At 38.2% G+C, this 14,785-nt stretch overlaps 4 protein-coding genes across 7 annotated transcripts; all 4 read left to right on the top strand.

Moving 5' to 3' along the window:
- On the top strand, nt 2,467-5,683 carry LOC18611198 (probable LRR receptor-like serine/threonine-protein kinase At4g37250). Its single transcript, XM_007047331.2, has 2 exons — nt 2,467-4,434; nt 4,825-5,683. Exons 1-2 carry the CDS (start codon nt 2,787-2,789, stop codon nt 5,502-5,504), a joined length of 2,328 nt encoding a protein of 775 aa, XP_007047393.2. The 5' UTR covers nt 2,467-2,786; the 3' UTR covers nt 5,505-5,683.
- Nucleotides 6,956-9,318, top strand: LOC18611197 (microtubule-associated protein RP/EB family member 1C). The gene is made up of 6 exons (XM_007047328.2): nt 6,956-7,153; nt 7,276-7,431; nt 7,532-7,638; nt 8,217-8,436; nt 8,523-8,636; nt 8,739-9,318. Exons 1-6 carry the CDS (start codon nt 7,046-7,048, stop codon nt 9,015-9,017), a joined length of 984 nt encoding a protein of 327 aa, XP_007047390.2. The 5' UTR covers nt 6,956-7,045; the 3' UTR covers nt 9,018-9,318.
- On the top strand, nt 9,791-10,391 carry LOC18611196. Its single transcript, XM_007047327.2, has 2 exons — nt 9,791-9,838; nt 9,940-10,391. The coding sequence occupies exons 1-2, from the start codon at nt 9,818-9,820 to the stop codon at nt 10,156-10,158; spliced, it is 240 nt and encodes a 79-aa protein (XP_007047389.1). The 5' UTR covers nt 9,791-9,817; the 3' UTR covers nt 10,159-10,391.
- On the top strand, nt 11,000-13,110 carry LOC18611195 (ADP-ribosylation factor 1). Of its 4 annotated transcripts, none has more exons than XM_018114151.1 (7): nt 11,000-11,087; nt 11,204-11,359; nt 11,757-11,827; nt 11,949-12,068; nt 12,289-12,407; nt 12,601-12,672; nt 12,792-13,110. In XM_018114151.1, exons 2-7 carry the CDS (start codon nt 11,212-11,214, stop codon nt 12,829-12,831), a joined length of 570 nt encoding a protein of 189 aa, XP_017969640.1. In that variant the 5' UTR covers nt 11,000-11,087; nt 11,204-11,211; the 3' UTR covers nt 12,832-13,110. The 4 variants fall into 4 exon arrangements, with proteins under 4 accessions (XP_017969640.1, XP_017969646.1, XP_007047387.1 ...); XM_018114157.1 differs by having other exon boundaries at nt 11,210-11,359; nt 12,792-13,109; XM_007047325.2 differs by having other exon boundaries at nt 12,591-12,672; nt 12,792-13,058.

Genomic DNA, 14,785 nt, shown 5'->3' with positions numbered 1-14,785 from the left:
CTAGTCTGTTGACTGCAAAATGTTTAACCCTTAAAGTCACACATGGAGTTTTCCACTTTTCCTTTGTGTGTTTTTTCTTGACAATATTCTATTTTCAGTATTTTGCTGGGAATTTCATCCATAAATGAAAAAGATGGAAAGTGGAACTGTAGAAGACATGATGCCAATTACTGCAAAATGGTATCCTGTTGCTTTCCTTTTCTTTTTTAACTGGCGGTCGATGCTAATTAGCAAGCTGTCAAAGATCAACATCTTTGACCAAAGGGCCTGGTGGATCCATATGGACCTTTTCAAAAGTTTCTTTTCATCCTCAAGAAAAACATGCCGTGGGGGCCAACTCCCACACCTGCACAACCTCTCTATTGTTGCCATTACCGGCTTTTTAACATAAAAGAAAAAGTTCAATGCTTTAGATCTTTCCCATCCCTTTCCTTCTTTTAATTTTTATTCTTCATTTTGAATGGAGGAAAAGAGGGACTATAAAGAAAACAGGAAGAAAAAGGAGCTGGCATTATTAATAGAGAGGTACTAGAAAGTAAGAGACTTTCCTAATCTTGTTTATGCATGCACTGTGAAAGGACTACACCAAACAAGGCAGCAGGCTACACAAATCCTTTTTAATCTTGTATTTATTGACACCGTCATGTATTAACCTCATTTTCTTATTTGCTTAATTATATTGTAACGTTGGTGGTTAAAGCTGCCACAAACAAATTTAAAAAGAAAAAGAAGAATAAAAAAGGCTGGGGGGAGGAGGAGATGATGATGGATGACATAATGCATTCCCATGTGTACACAAGATTACAGGTCTAGATCTTAAAATTTCTGGGATGGAGCAGCCAATGTCTGCAGTGAAGAACATAATCCAAGCTTCCGGTCCATTGCCATCAAACTCAAATCTGGCTTGGTGACAACAAATTAGACAATGGTAAATCTACATCCAAAGCTGGAATCTTGCAGAAGGTTGAAAAAGAGAGCTATGGACCTCCTGATCATCTTGTCCACTGCCAAAAATAAGGACAATTTGGAGGAGGAATCATAACTGCTTATTGGTCGCATGTTATTCCATATTATGGACGAGAAAGCTTGGGTTCTGAAAAAGCAGACAGCATAACATGCCCTGTTAGGCTTAGTTAGAAAATTTCGTGCATGGGATCATAGATTAAATTGTTCATTTGAAGTAATTAACGATTATTAGATAATCCGTTGCAGATAAAAGACCATCACCAGGTTTTTTGGTTGCTTATGAAGTAAATAGCTTGCCAACATCTTACACATGATTTTCATTTGGTGGTCATTTTCACCTTTTATTTTCCTTGTTTTCTTGCTCTCGATCACATATCCCTTCCCTTTTTTGTTGTCTTAGATACCAACATATCACTACTTCATTGAAACAGCAGGAACAGATCATTTAAACATTGTACGCCCCTGTAATTAAGTGAGGCAAGTCCCCGATAGCTCATTGTTGGGGGCCATGGTCAAATCAAATTCTACAAGATTTTCATCCTTGGAAGTATAGTAGATGTTGTTAATATCCAATGGCTCAGCAGCTAGTCAAATTCTTGAAACGGTGGGAGCAACGAATGAAGACCCAAAATTCTCATAAATCCAATAATGACGTTCTGATGAGATGATATTAAGGACCCTTTTGAGGACCCCTCCACAATAATGTTGCCCTAGATATTATGGTCATCAATGCAGCAAGTTTGATTATTTTCCCCCCACTTTTCTTTCCAGGCCCGTTTTATTTTCCCTTTTTTTTTTCCCGTCGGGCAATTTGCAAGCATACATTTATCTTTCGAAGACAACAGTTGTTATACCTGATTGATTGAGGAAACAGATATATCTTGCACACAATCATGTAAAATTGACAAAACCAGAAAAATAATGTAAATATGACCTGTATTGAGAATATATACTTATTCACTTGTCCTTGCACCAAAAAGAAGAAAAGAATAGTATTCCCCTTTCAGTGAAAGTTTGGAGCAATATGTCTATGATGATTGGGAAAAAACAAACAGGACTAACTTGACCTGTAGCAATTAGGTTTATTATGAAATTGTAATTTCAGCCATCCAAAAAAATTTGTCGATTTGCTGATTCCCGTATTAAGATAATGCTGCTACCCATCTGATAACCATTGACAAGAAAGAAGTAAAGCTCATGCCAATCTTCCAACCGGCAAATTACCAAAGCCGAATCATATCTATTTTACCAATAGGTTTACAGCATCTAGTATTTCCAGTACTGAAAAACATTAAAAAAACAGCAAGTTCCATTAAAGTCAATCTAAGAGAGAGCCACTGCAACTTTCAGCATCACATAGGTGTCCTGTAGCAAAGATGCTATTCTAGACTGATCCCGTAGGTGATTTTTTTTTTAATTAAAAAATTAATTAATAAATGTGATCACAAGCGAGAGAGAGAGAGAGAGAGAGAAAGGAAGAAGAGAATAAATTTATAAAACCAACGGTGATAGCAATTAACCATTTCTGGCAAACCTTAAATTATATCTCTGCAGAGAGCTGCGCACCAGAACATTTTGGTGATGACTAGCTTGTTTTGTTGAGCTGTGTATATCGTAGCTCTCTTCTCTTGTAATTTAATAATTATTCTTTTTAACCAACTTGCATCACATGGCCTCTGCACCTTCATTAACATAAATGATAACTCTCAGTTACTTCTCTTAGTCATCTCTCTCTCTCTTCTCTCCTCCCTCCTCTCTCTCTCTCTCTTTCTCTTTGTGTCTATCTCCATAGGAGAAATGTGGGATCAGTTTGACAAATCATGAGTTCCTCCTCTAGTGTTAAACTCCATTTATGGTGGAGAATTCTTGTTATTCTTGAGTTTCTTGTGATTCAATGTTTGGGGCTAAACACTGATGGGATTCTCTTGCTTTCTTTCAAGCAATCTATTCTGAGTGATCCTCTAAACGTGCTACAGAGCTGGAACTACCGTGACCAGACGCCTTGTTCTTGGAATGGGGTAACCTGTGGTGCACCAAGTAACTCCAACAATAACTACTCTCGTGTTACAAGCTTGTCTCTTCCAAACTGTCAGCTTCTTGGTTCAATTCCATCCGGTCTGGGCATGATTCAACACCTTGAAAATCTCGATCTATCCAACAATTCTTTTAACGGGTCTCTTCCTTTTTCCATTTTCAACGCAACCCAGCTTCGGTTTCTTGATTTGTCAAACAACTTGATCTCTGGTGGGATACCAGAAACGGTGGGACAGTTACAAAACCTCCAATTCCTTAACCTTTCTGACAATGCATTGGCGGGAACTTTACCTGCCACTCTCACTACCATCCAAAATCTAACCGTTGTTTCTTTGAAGAATAATTACTTTTCTGGCAATCTCCCAACTGGGTTCCAAAGTGTTCAAGTTTTAGATCTGTCTTCCAATCTTATCGATGGGTCTTTGCCTCCAAACTTTGGAGGCAACAATCTTAGGTACTTGAACGTTTCTTACAACAGGCTTTCCGGGGTAATTCCACCACAATTCGCGGAGAAAATTCCTGGTAACGCTACTGTTGATCTTTCCTTCAATAATCTTACAGGAGAAATCCCGGATTCTATTGTTTTTAAGAATCAAGAATCCAAATCTTTTTTCGGAAATCCTGATCTGTGCGGTGAAGTAACCAGGCGTGATTGTCCAATTCCTTCTTCACCATCATCTCCTTCTAACGTCTCTCCATCAACTTCTCCTCCAGCAATCGCTGCCATCCCCAAGACGATAGACCCTGACACGCCTGAACCATCTCCTGGAGCTAAAAAATCAGGACAAAGCAAGCTCAAACCAGGAACAATAGTAGGAATTATAGTCGGAGATATAGCAGGAATCGGGTTTGTCATCATGGTTTTCTTTGTCGTCTACAAATTAAAGAGGAAAAAGAGAGTTGAAACTACACTGAAGCAAGAAGCTAACACAGTCAAAGACAATTGGTCTATAACATCTTCATCGTCAGAATCAAGAGGGTTTACGAGATGGTCCTGTTTGAGAAAGAGAGGAGAGTACGAAGAAGAATCTGATAACACTTCTGACACTGAAGAAGATCAAAGCCGGAACAAAATTCATGATAATCAACGGCAGCAAGAGAAAGAACATACTAAAAAAGGAACATTGGTGACCGTTGACGGGGAAAAGCAGCTTGAGCTTGAAACATTACTTAAAGCATCAGCTTACATTTTGGGTGCCACGGGGTCTAGTATAATGTACAAGGCAGTGCTCGAAGATGGGACTTCCTTGGCGGTCCGAAGGATTGGTGAGAACAGTGTGGATCGATTCAGGGATTTCGAGACTCAGGTTCGAGTCATTGCCAAACTGGTGCACCCCAATTTGGTCAGGATTCGTGGGTTCTACTGGGGAGTTGATGAAAAACTTATTATCTACGATTTCGTACCAAACGGCAGCCTCGCCAACGCTCGTTACAGTGAGTCATTTTCCTTATCTTTTTTTTTTCTCTTTTTCCAATTTTCCACACATTCCAAGTGAAACGTATGCGCACCTTAGCAAAAATAACATGGTTATTTGCTAAAATGCGCTGGAGAACTGAAGTCATGACGGTGGAGTAGGTGTAACCGAAACCTTGTTGTTTAATGCATGGTAAAGTCAACTGTCTGGGGAGTTGGGTTAGTATATGCCAATTGCTAATCGTTTGCCCCACGGCGTTTTGACAGCAATTTGCGATCCCAAAATTCCAGAACAGCTCACTACCTTCTGAAAACGACTAGTCTTTTGTTATCTGAGTGGCTCTTGCGTTTGCACTTTGCAGGCTTTACACTCATTAAGTTTGTGGCTTTTGTTGCTTGTCTTTTTTCAGGAAAAGTTGGTTCATCCCCCTGTCATCTTCCCTGGGAGGCTCGGCTCAAGATTGCTAAAGGTATGGCCCGAGGGCTGGCATATCTCCATGACAAGAAGCACGTGCACGCCAATTTGAAGCCTAGTAATATCCTTTTAGGCTCTGATATGGAACCAAAGATTGGAGATTTTGGGCTCGAAAGGCTTGTAACAGGCGACACGAGTTATAAAGCTGGAGTGTCAGCCCGGAATTTTGGTAGCAAGAGGTCAACGGCATCAAGAGATAGCTTCCAAGACCTAGCAGGACCCAGCCCAAGTCCAAGCCCGAGCTCCCTTGGTGTATCCCCGTACCACGCCCCGGAGTCACTTAGGAGCCTGAAGCCCAATCCGAAGTGGGATGTGTATGCATTTGGGGTCATTTTGCTTGAGCTTCTAACAGGGAAAGTTATAGTTGTGGATGAGTTGGGTCTAGGAAATGGGCTTGTAGTTGAAGACAAAGGCAAGGCACTGAGGATGGCTGATGCGGCAATTCGGGCTGATTTGGAAGGCAAAGAGGATGCCTTGCTGGCTTGCTTCAAGTTGGGGTACAGTTGTGCATCTCCAATCCCACAAAAGAGACCCCCAATGAAAGAAGCCCTGCAAATTCTTGAGAAGGTCCCATCTTCAACTTCATCTTCATCATACTATTATGGACACTCCTAAAACATTTGACAAAATTGGAGACCACCTTTGTAGAGAGAAATGTATGTAATGATTGACTGATAGGTTGGTTTTTTCTTTTCTTTTTTCAGTTTTACTTGTCTCAAAGTTTGTGATTGAGTTGGAAATTGCATGACATCAGGAGTTGGATCTTCTTGCTTGACACTGATATTTATTGCTAATTATTTTAGGCCCAATCCATGCCGCCCTTTTTCTTTGACTTACTAGGACCAGGACATTTTCTTTCAAATTAATTATTCACTCATTGCACGTGCAAAAGCATTTTTCCTTGCTCAAAAGGGGTACTATCTGCTCCCAAGTACATAGCCAAATGTGTAGTTTTTATATTTTTAATGGAAAATTTTCATTCTTCATCATATAAAAGGTAATAGTAACTTCTCAACAATTGTACGGACAAGGAGACGACGAATTATTTCCATGCAAAATCACCATTTCATATTAATGAGACACATGGCAATGGCCGAATGATGTCCTCTTCCTATTCGTTCTTTTAATACTATTCAATGCAAAATATCCATCTCTCATCTCTGAAGAAGCTTCCCCTTAGATTGTTTATAAGGCAACTTATCCTTTTTAAATGGCTCTGCCTTTTTGGTCTCTTCCCGTATCCTACATCCCCTTTCGTTTTCTGGCCTTGTTTTTCTAACTTTAACACTGCTTCATTCCAGAGGCTGAGCCCTGAGGCATCATTGGCAGCAAATGGTAAAGGAATTTATGCCAACCCCACTTTCCTCTCGTGAATACTGAAAATGCCATGGACCATCAACCATAAATCAGTAATGCGTTTACAGGCTTACAGAATCAATGGCCTTTCCTGCAAAAACTGGATGGACCCAACATTTGGCATTGATCGATGGGCCAGAATGTATAGCCTTAATTGGTACTTTGTACAGAGCTGACTTATAACTGGATCTAGAAATTTACAAAAAAAAAAACATTATTGATCCTTCCAAGATCCATCTAAGATCAAGCTGTTCTCTAATTTTCCTTATTAGAATTATTTTCTATTCAAGAATGACTAAATTCGAACTCGTTATTGAGAAAAAAAATATTTATTATTGAATTAAATATTTAAATCATTGATAAAATTTTTTCGAATATCTCGTAATTCATATTTAAATAAATTTGTTATTTTGATCAAGGGCTTAATGTGATGGGCCCTTCTTTATATTTGGTTTTTGAATTCCTCATGCAAACAAAGTTCATGTAGTAATATATTTTGGTTTGTTAGAAAATAATCTGGCAAAAGAACACATTTTGGGCTAATAAAAGCTCAATAATTTTGGGCTGATAGTCCAAAGAGTTTGGGCTTTAGCGGGAAGCAACCCATAGTGGAGCGGCGCCTCCGGTGTCCGTCTAGCCCTCATTTTTTTTGAATTGGAAAAGATCCCGCTCTTCACTCCTTTTAAAAACCCTTCAAACGTTTCTTTCTCTGACACCAAGAGCCGTTGGAAAGGAAGAAAAGTAAAGGAAAAGCAGACGGCTTCATTTTCACCAACACAGCGAAGCAAGAAACAAAAAAGATGGCGACGAATATCGGAATGATGGATTCGGCTTACTTCGTGGGCAGATCTGAGATTCTCGCTTGGATTAATTCCACTCTCCATCTCAATCTCTCCAAAGTCGAAGAGGTTTTTTTTTTTTTTGTAATTTCCCACTTTTGTTTTGGTGAATTTTCATTGGTTTGATTCAATAGTAAGATGAGAGGTTTTTTGCTTTTTTTGGATATGTTTTCGATCCCGTGCGTTCTCAGGCATGTTCCGGCGCAGTTCATTGCCAGCTAATGGATGCGGTTCATCCAGGGATGGTGCCGATGCACAAAGTCAACTTCGATGCCAAAAACGAATACGAGATGATCCAAAATTACAAAGTCCTCCAAGACGTCTTTAACAAACTCAAAATCACCAAGGTTTTCATTTTAATTTAATTTCGTCAGTTTACCCCTCTCTTTTTTTTTTTTCTGGATTTGAATTTTGATTTAATTATTTGATTTATTTTGGTGGTTCTAGCATATTGAGGTGAGCAAGCTGGTGAAAGGGAGGCCGCTCGATAATCTGGAGTTCATGCAATGGATGAAAAGATACTGTGATTCGGTTAATGGAGGCGGTCTTCATAAGTATAATTTCTTTCAAGCCCTGTTTTTCTTTCAATCAGTTCGGTCTTTTCTATTAATTTTAGTTATTTTACATCCTTTTCCGTTTCCTTGTTCTTGTTGTTAATGGTTTCTCTTTCCAATGCTGGAGGATTTGTTTGGCAAAAAATTTAGGAATAATTGGCCTTCTAAAATTTGTTGCTGTCAATTCTTTTTTGGCCATAATTATTGTTTTATATGACTTTAAACCAAGTTTTTAATCAAATTTTGGGATCGACATTGTTTTATTAATCTGTCTGCCACAACTAATTTGACAAATTGCAATAAGTTTTTGTCATATTTGAGAGGTTCAATGAGGTTGAATTTAAGATTTTTTTTTTCTTTTCCGAGCAATCAATAATGACATTTGGGCCTACACTTTAGTATATTAATAGTATATGAATCTCATGAAATTGGTATTATTTCAAGTGTTTTACTGTTAGTGAATGGTTTCTCTTTCTGGTATGGTTCTCCTTCATCAATTTTTCCTAGTAGCACAACATATAATGAATTAAATGAGATGAAAAGATCTATAAGAAATTTTTTGCTGATGCCATATTTAGTTACAATGCATTGGAAAGGAGAGAGGCTTCTAAAGGAGGAAAAGAAGCCGGCAAGAAATCAGCACCATCACACTCCTCAACCAAGGGTTCAACTGCTGCTCCGAAACCTCCATCTTCCCATGCTAGAAGGAACAGCAACGATGTTCCATCATCTGTGAACACTACAAATCAATCAGCTAAGACTTCATCCAAATCATCTACATCAGTTTATGATGAACAGGTAATTCATATTCAATGAATGAATGGATAGTATCATTGGTTTAAGAATGTTAAGAAGAATCTAATGTCTTCTTCTGTACAATGTAGATCACGGAATTGAAGCTGTCTGTGGATAGTCTTGAGAAAGAGAGGGATTTCTACTTTGCAAAGTTGAGAGACATAGAGATTCTCTGCCAGACTCCTGAGATTGAAGACTCACCGGTATTTCTCTTTTGACATTCAGATTTAAAATGGCCAAATTTCATTAGTCGTAAAAGGGCTGTTTAAACTGATCGTTTAATGTTTTACTACATTTTATTGTAGATTGTTGCAGCTATCAAAAGGATTTTATATGCTACAGATGGTGATGCATCAGTGGTGACTGAAGCTCAAGCCATGGTGTCTCTTCAACCGAAGGAAGCAGAGGCCTTGAGTCCAATTGCTGAGGTATCGGAAGAAAAATCCATTTCTGAAACTCAGAAGAGGAAAAACATTTTGAACATCGATGTTGATGCTGCTGGAATCACAACATTGTCTCCAAGGCAAAGGCTCTCCGATGCTTCTGATGTCCACTGCAGTGGGTCACCGCTTATGACTTACTGATCAGTGCATCAGCTATAATAGACTTTTGATGATCTGCTTGACAATACTGTTTTGTCAAATTTCTTTGCCATATATCTTTAGTTCTGTCTGTTGTTTCAATCATAGGCTTCAGTAGTGTTTAGGACAGGACATAATATAGTCATCACATGAATTGTTAGCCATGTCTATTTGGATCATATTGTGTATTTGGAAGATGTAAGAACAGCATACTACAATATGTTTCCTTTCTGCTTCAGGAAGTCATTTAAGTTGAGGTTCTGTGCTATAAAAATCTGGGATAATTTCCTGGACACCTTATTCAGCTTCCATGTTTTCACATATTTTATTAAGGGATGGTACAGGTTTTAAATTCTGAATGATCAAAAAAAGATATGATTACAATATGATACTGGTCAGTATGAAAACCATTTTGCAGTTTACAATATGATTAAGCTCGATTTGATCAACAACAGGCTAAAATGCCTTCGATCATATCCTAGTCAGTAACCCCGTTGGCCTTGCTTCCTCCTACTGTCCATCCTAAACTTCCTTCAGCCTCTTGACTCAATGGGCAAGAGTTGTGACAAGAGAAAGAAATAATGAAACGCAGAAACTTGCAAAATAGAGGGTGACATGTGGTGGTGTTCGCTTGATGTTAGGGCCTCTTCTTTTGGCTGAAAAATAGTGTTGAAGACTAAGCATTCTGAAAAATAGTCTCAATTTACACAGTTAATAAGGGATAGAGAGATTACTATTCATAATTGCCAATATAAATTCTCTATAACTTCTTAAAATCTAAATTAAGAATTGTGACTATCAATATGAACACACAAGCCCGGAAGGTAACATTTTAAGTTTCTCTATCTCTCCATAATGTTGATGAAATTATTCTCCTCTTTCCAGAATTCTTGAATTGAGATTAATAAATTTTCGCTTTGGATAGGAAAGTGAGATCACAAATGCACAAGGTGAAGTTGAAAGAAAGGTGGAAACAGTGGACTATTGTTCATCAGCAGGGAAAGGCAAAGAGGTAAAGACTGTGCAGGTGATTCACCAATATCCAGGAAGCAATCAGAAGACCGGCGGGGTTGTCCTGACTGGTGCTGCCGCTGCTGTGGCCTCGACCCTGGAATCTGCCAAGGATGCAATATCTCGAAAGTAACAGCACAATGCTCCATTACAAATGACCATACCTACTTCTGAATCTCTTAGGATCTTCAATTCTGGGTATTATTTGATTTGTATAGGGTATGGAAACAATACTACCTCGCATGTTTTGTCTTGTATGTAGTACGCTATATATGGACCTATGGTGCTTAATTGTTGCGAAACACATAATGTCGTGTCTCCTTGATTAGAGATTGGTTATGATGACCTGAAAATCATGTTATCTGAAAAGTCTGACAGTAAGATCAATCTTTTTCTTGCCTCTGAATATAGGAGTTTAAAGGGTTGGTCATGGCGAAAAGCTAATAAAAGCTCAGCTTTGGCTTTAAAAAACTCAACTCTGCTTAGTCTTGTAAGTATTTCCACCAAGTAAAACAAAATGAAACGTTGCTTGCGTTGAATCTTCCAGGTGTGGTATATATTCAACGTAATTACGTAAAATGACAGCAGAATCGTTACATTGTTGACAGACAAAATCCTGGAAATTTCAGTGCTACCTAAAGATATTGCGATAAGCACAGAAACAAAAATATTCCTTTGCTTTTAAAATATCAGACTACAGAATCGGTTTTCATTGGTGGATCCCATCTACATTCTCCTCTCTTTTCAACTTGCAAATCGAATTACAGCCATTTCCATTCCATAGAATCATGGATTAAAACTTTAAAGTTCATGCTCAAAATACAATTGTCAGTTTGCCACCATTGAAAGCAAACCAAAGTTAGTGCCCTTTATTCTTCACCAATAGTCTCCCGAATCCTATTCTTTTTTATCCTTTTTACCTTAGTCCACGTCTCTCATTTAGTTTATAGAATCCAGGTATATATTTCCATTTGGCTTCCCTCTTAGTGCTCACCATCTAGACTCACCACTAGTTTCTGCTGCAATTTTCCTGGTCTGTCAACCGAGTTTTCCTTGAAACAGGTTAAGGGTTATCAATCTCTTGGTATCTATTTTGTATTTTTCTTTATGCTTGTCCTTCTGTTTCTTTTTCCTTCTAGCCCTGTTCTTTCATTGTGGTTATAATTAGCTTAAAACAGTTGCAGCAATGGGAGTGACAATATCTAGATTGGTGAGGATGCTTTTTGCAAAGAAAGAAATGAGGATATTGATGGTGGGACTTGATGCTGCAGGCAAAACAACCATCCTTTACAAGTTAAAACTTGGAGAAATTGTTACTACCATACCAACCATTGGTATTAACCTTTAATTTCTCTCTGCTTGCCTCATCTGTTCTTCTACCTTAAACTAATTGAACGCTGAGTTTTAGTTGAATTGTCATTAGAATTGATCAATCCAATTCCAACCTGTGACTAGATGTCTATATGATTCACTTTCTCAAGCAAGGTGGTTGATCATTCATTTTGCCATGTAATTTTCCAAATTAACATCTTAACAGTTTCTGAAATTTTCCTTGTTCAAATTTTCAAGTGCTTGGTGTGAAAACATTATCTTGATGGAAAACTATCACATGCTTCTAGATGCAGTAGACCAACGCTATACAAGCATAAGAATTGAAAAAACCTCATTAACTAATCTTGTTCACAGCAGAAACTGAAAGTATAGATTGCTGATTGATTTTTGCTAATCCAGGATTTAACGTTGAAACTGTTGATTACAAAAATGTTAGCTTCACTGTCTGGGATGTTGGAGGACAAGATAAGGTAATCAGCATAGCAATACAATTGATAGCTAATCCCATCCCCCCCCCCCCCCCCCCCCTCTCCCCCCCATTAGCTATTACCTAACAATTAGAGAATAATTGGTTCATAATTTGCTTTATAGATTCGACCATTATGGAGACACTACTTTCAGAACACTCAGGGCCTTATTTTTGTGGTGGATAGTAATGACAGAGAAAGAATATCAGAAGCCAGAGATGAGCTTCACAGGATGCTGAGCGAGGTCAATAATTTATATGAATTTTTTGAATTCATTACAAGTTTGTTCTCTCAGGGGATAATTTTAATAGAAAATTCCTAAAGGAAATGTCATTCCAGAGTATCGATCTCACCGAGCTTGCATTAGATTTCTTACTTACAGAAAGTACTAACATGTTAAGTACTGTCCAGCTTTTAGGTGTGCAAACAGGGTCAATAATTACTTGTGGTCTTTATTTTTGCAGGATGAACTACGTGATGCAACACTACTTGTCTTCGCTAACAAACAAGATCTTCCAAATGCCATGACTGTTTCTGAAATCACTGATAAACTTGGCCTTCATTCACTTCGACAACGCCGTTGGTAAATCATGATGTTAACTAAAGTAACTCATTAGTCCATACTTGTATCCACCAACTAAACAGAGCCAAAATTTGCTCATTTTACCTTCAAGCTGTTAAGAAAATTAGTACCAGACACCATTTTAAGAGACAAAGGTAGAATTTCTACTATCCTTTAACAATTGGCGTTTGGGAACTGATACAGGTACATGCAGGCTACGTGTGCCACCTCCGGCCAAGGACTTTATGAAGGTCTTGATTGGCTATCCAGCAATATCTCTAGCAAGGCAAGATAATCCAAGCTTCTTTCAATTTCATTCAGCACCACTCAATCAATTCTTGGTTAAAAGGTCTAGACTGATAAATTTTCAAGGACCTAAATCTATTTTCTTTCTTTTGATTGCAGGCATAGTCCCAAGCCAGCCCTATTTCAATACAGAAAGTGATCTTTTCCCAGAGAAAGACTTGAAGGTACCGGTAGTGAAGGGCAAGTAACTAAGTTTTCAATGTTAAGTAGATTTTCAACCAATCTGAAGATTAAGAAACTACAATACATGTGTCATACATCATAAAGAAATGCTTGTGGGTGGTTTGCTAAAGTAGATTCAATAGGGGATAACTCTCGTATTGTACTATTAACCAGAGAAATAAAAATGAAAATAATTTAAGAGAATCAAACTCTCTGAACAAAAAAGCTTAACTTGTCAGTTTTCCATTTTAGCATTTGACACTAGGCAGAAATGAAGATAAATGCTGTTGTTATAACAAAAAAATGTTAAAAATCTGGATTTGAAGTGTTCAAACCTAAGGGCTTTCTAGCATTTTTGGTCATGGATTGTAACTTTTGGCATCAAAGCAGGTGCTAAGGCACGGATCCAAATCCTGGAAAGGATTACCTGGTGTAGTATGAGAGCCATTGAGCCAGGCATTACAAGGTGAAAAGGGCTGGAGCATGGTGGTCTCTTAAGATCATGTTCAAGGTCTGGATTTGATGTCCTGGGCTTAGGTTAAGCTGTAGAAAAGGAAAACATTTCCATTTTAATCAGCAGCCTCCATTCTTCTCCAAGTATTTCTTACTATAAAGCCCTTTCTCAGGTTTTTGTCTCTAGTACATATACGAATTACCTCGGTATTCTTGGAGTACGTTCTGCAAGGATGGAGCTGTCTACATAGTTGCATTTAATCATTACTGTCACAATGAACCGTAGGAAAAATTTTCTACCGCCGTTAATCGACTTAGTTTGGGCAGTGTTTACACTGGAATCATTGAGCTGATAGGAAGAAGTACTTTTCTTATAGTGAACGTCAGAAATTTTTTTTTTTTTTACATGGTGAAAATTCTATTCATTTCCTGGTTTATATACGGAGCTTTGATAGCACTGTTGGGCTCAGCAGCCTGAAGACGACACAGAGAATTCAGTACTTCCAAGCTATTAAATAAATTAAGTTCAGGAATCCAGCTGGGGCAAATTAACACCGATTATGGTGTTCTCCATGTTAGGTGGATGTGGGGGAGCTCTGTTTGAAGTTTAAGACATTTGGTCGGAATTCGATGACTTGTAAGGCCTGGAAGTCTTAGTGCCATCAATTCCTGTGTTTTTTGGCCGGTGGGTATGATCCCTGTTGACAAAATTAATGGATGTCAAGAAAATAAGTCTACAATGTCACTTCTTAGGCAAACATGCTTTCTCTACAGGTTGCATACTTTCATATCAGTTACCTCTTTCAACAAGGCTTAGAACATAACACCACCCATGAAGTAAGTAGGTTAATGAGCATAGGAACCTATGAAAGATGTCGACGTGATCAGAAACATGCTTCTAGATATAAAATATATTCTTTAGGGTGACAAGAAATTGGCTGCTGAGAAAATACCAAGTCCAAGCTACACACCGCCTTGTAAAGTAGATGTTCATAAAATTTTTCAAAGCAAGGACCGGGATTGATTTAGAAGCTTAAGATGTCCATCACAGAATGCAAAATGTCGGCCGGTGATGATCAAGTTATGGAAGCCACGGCAAGAACTAAATAAATTCCTACCAAACTAAAGAAATATATGTGTTGTTTTGAAATCATGCCTATGGTTGTACATTTTGTCCGTTTTCTTTTAAGAAAATACACCGACTTGAGCTGCCACATTTATAAAGCAGTTATAACCCTCAACTAGTTTAGACCAGTATCTTAAATCAGGCACTAAAGACCACTTTTGAATGCTAGCTTTTCGGCGAAGTTTGAAGGGTCAATCTCTTCGAACAGGTGAAAGTGAAACCTCAATTGTTTCAGGGCAAAGTTCCTGTTTGAAGCAGAGAGGTGGCTTTACTGTACTTGATGAGACCTCTCTGTCAGTTATTTTTAATTTGGGGTTGGTTGTACACTAAAATCCTGGACAATGATACAATG

Source organism: Theobroma cacao, chromosome 1 (genome assembly GCF_000208745.1).
Source record: "Theobroma cacao cultivar B97-61/B2 chromosome 1, Criollo_cocoa_genome_V2, whole genome shotgun sequence".
Lineage (NCBI taxonomy): Eukaryota > Viridiplantae > Streptophyta > Magnoliopsida > Malvales > Malvaceae > Theobroma > Theobroma cacao.
The sequence above is the reverse complement of the archived record's forward strand: the minus strand, read 5'-3'. Positions and strand labels throughout refer to the sequence as shown.

What these genes read in the sequence shown, in the direction of transcription:
- LOC18611198 (XM_007047331.2), top strand. Translation starts at nt 2,787, where the DNA reads ATGAGTTCCTCCTCTAGTGTTAAACTCCATTTATGGTGGAGAATTCTT. An exon ending in CCTCGCCAACGCTCGTTACA is followed by an intron (nt 4,435 to 4,824) that starts GTGAGTCATTTT and finishes GTCTTTTTTCAG; the next exon opens with GAAAAGTTGGTTCATCCCCC.
- LOC18611197 (XM_007047328.2), top strand. Translation starts at nt 7,046, where the DNA reads ATGGCGACGAATATCGGAATGATGGATTCGGCTTACTTCGTGGGCAGA. An exon ending in AATGGAGGCGGTCTTCATAA is followed by an intron (nt 7,639 to 8,216) that starts GTATAATTTCTT and finishes TGCCATATTTAG; the next exon opens with TTACAATGCATTGGAAAGGA. An exon ending in CTGAGATTGAAGACTCACCG is followed by an intron (nt 8,637 to 8,738) that starts GTATTTCTCTTT and finishes ATTTTATTGTAG; the next exon opens with ATTGTTGCAGCTATCAAAAG.
- LOC18611196 (XM_007047327.2), top strand. Translation starts at nt 9,818, where the DNA reads ATGAACACACAAGCCCGGAAG. An exon ending in TGAACACACAAGCCCGGAAG is followed by an intron (nt 9,839 to 9,939) that starts GTAACATTTTAA and finishes CGCTTTGGATAG; the next exon opens with GAAAGTGAGATCACAAATGC.
- LOC18611195 (XM_018114151.1), top strand. Translation starts at nt 11,212, where the DNA reads ATGGGAGTGACAATATCTAGATTGGTGAGGATGCTTTTTGCAAAGAAA. An exon ending in ATGTTGGAGGACAAGATAAG is followed by an intron (nt 11,828 to 11,948) that starts GTAATCAGCATA and finishes TTTGCTTTATAG; the next exon opens with ATTCGACCATTATGGAGACA. An exon ending in CCAGCAATATCTCTAGCAAG is followed by an intron (nt 12,673 to 12,791) that starts GCAAGATAATCC and finishes TTTTGATTGCAG; the next exon opens with GCATAGTCCCAAGCCAGCCC.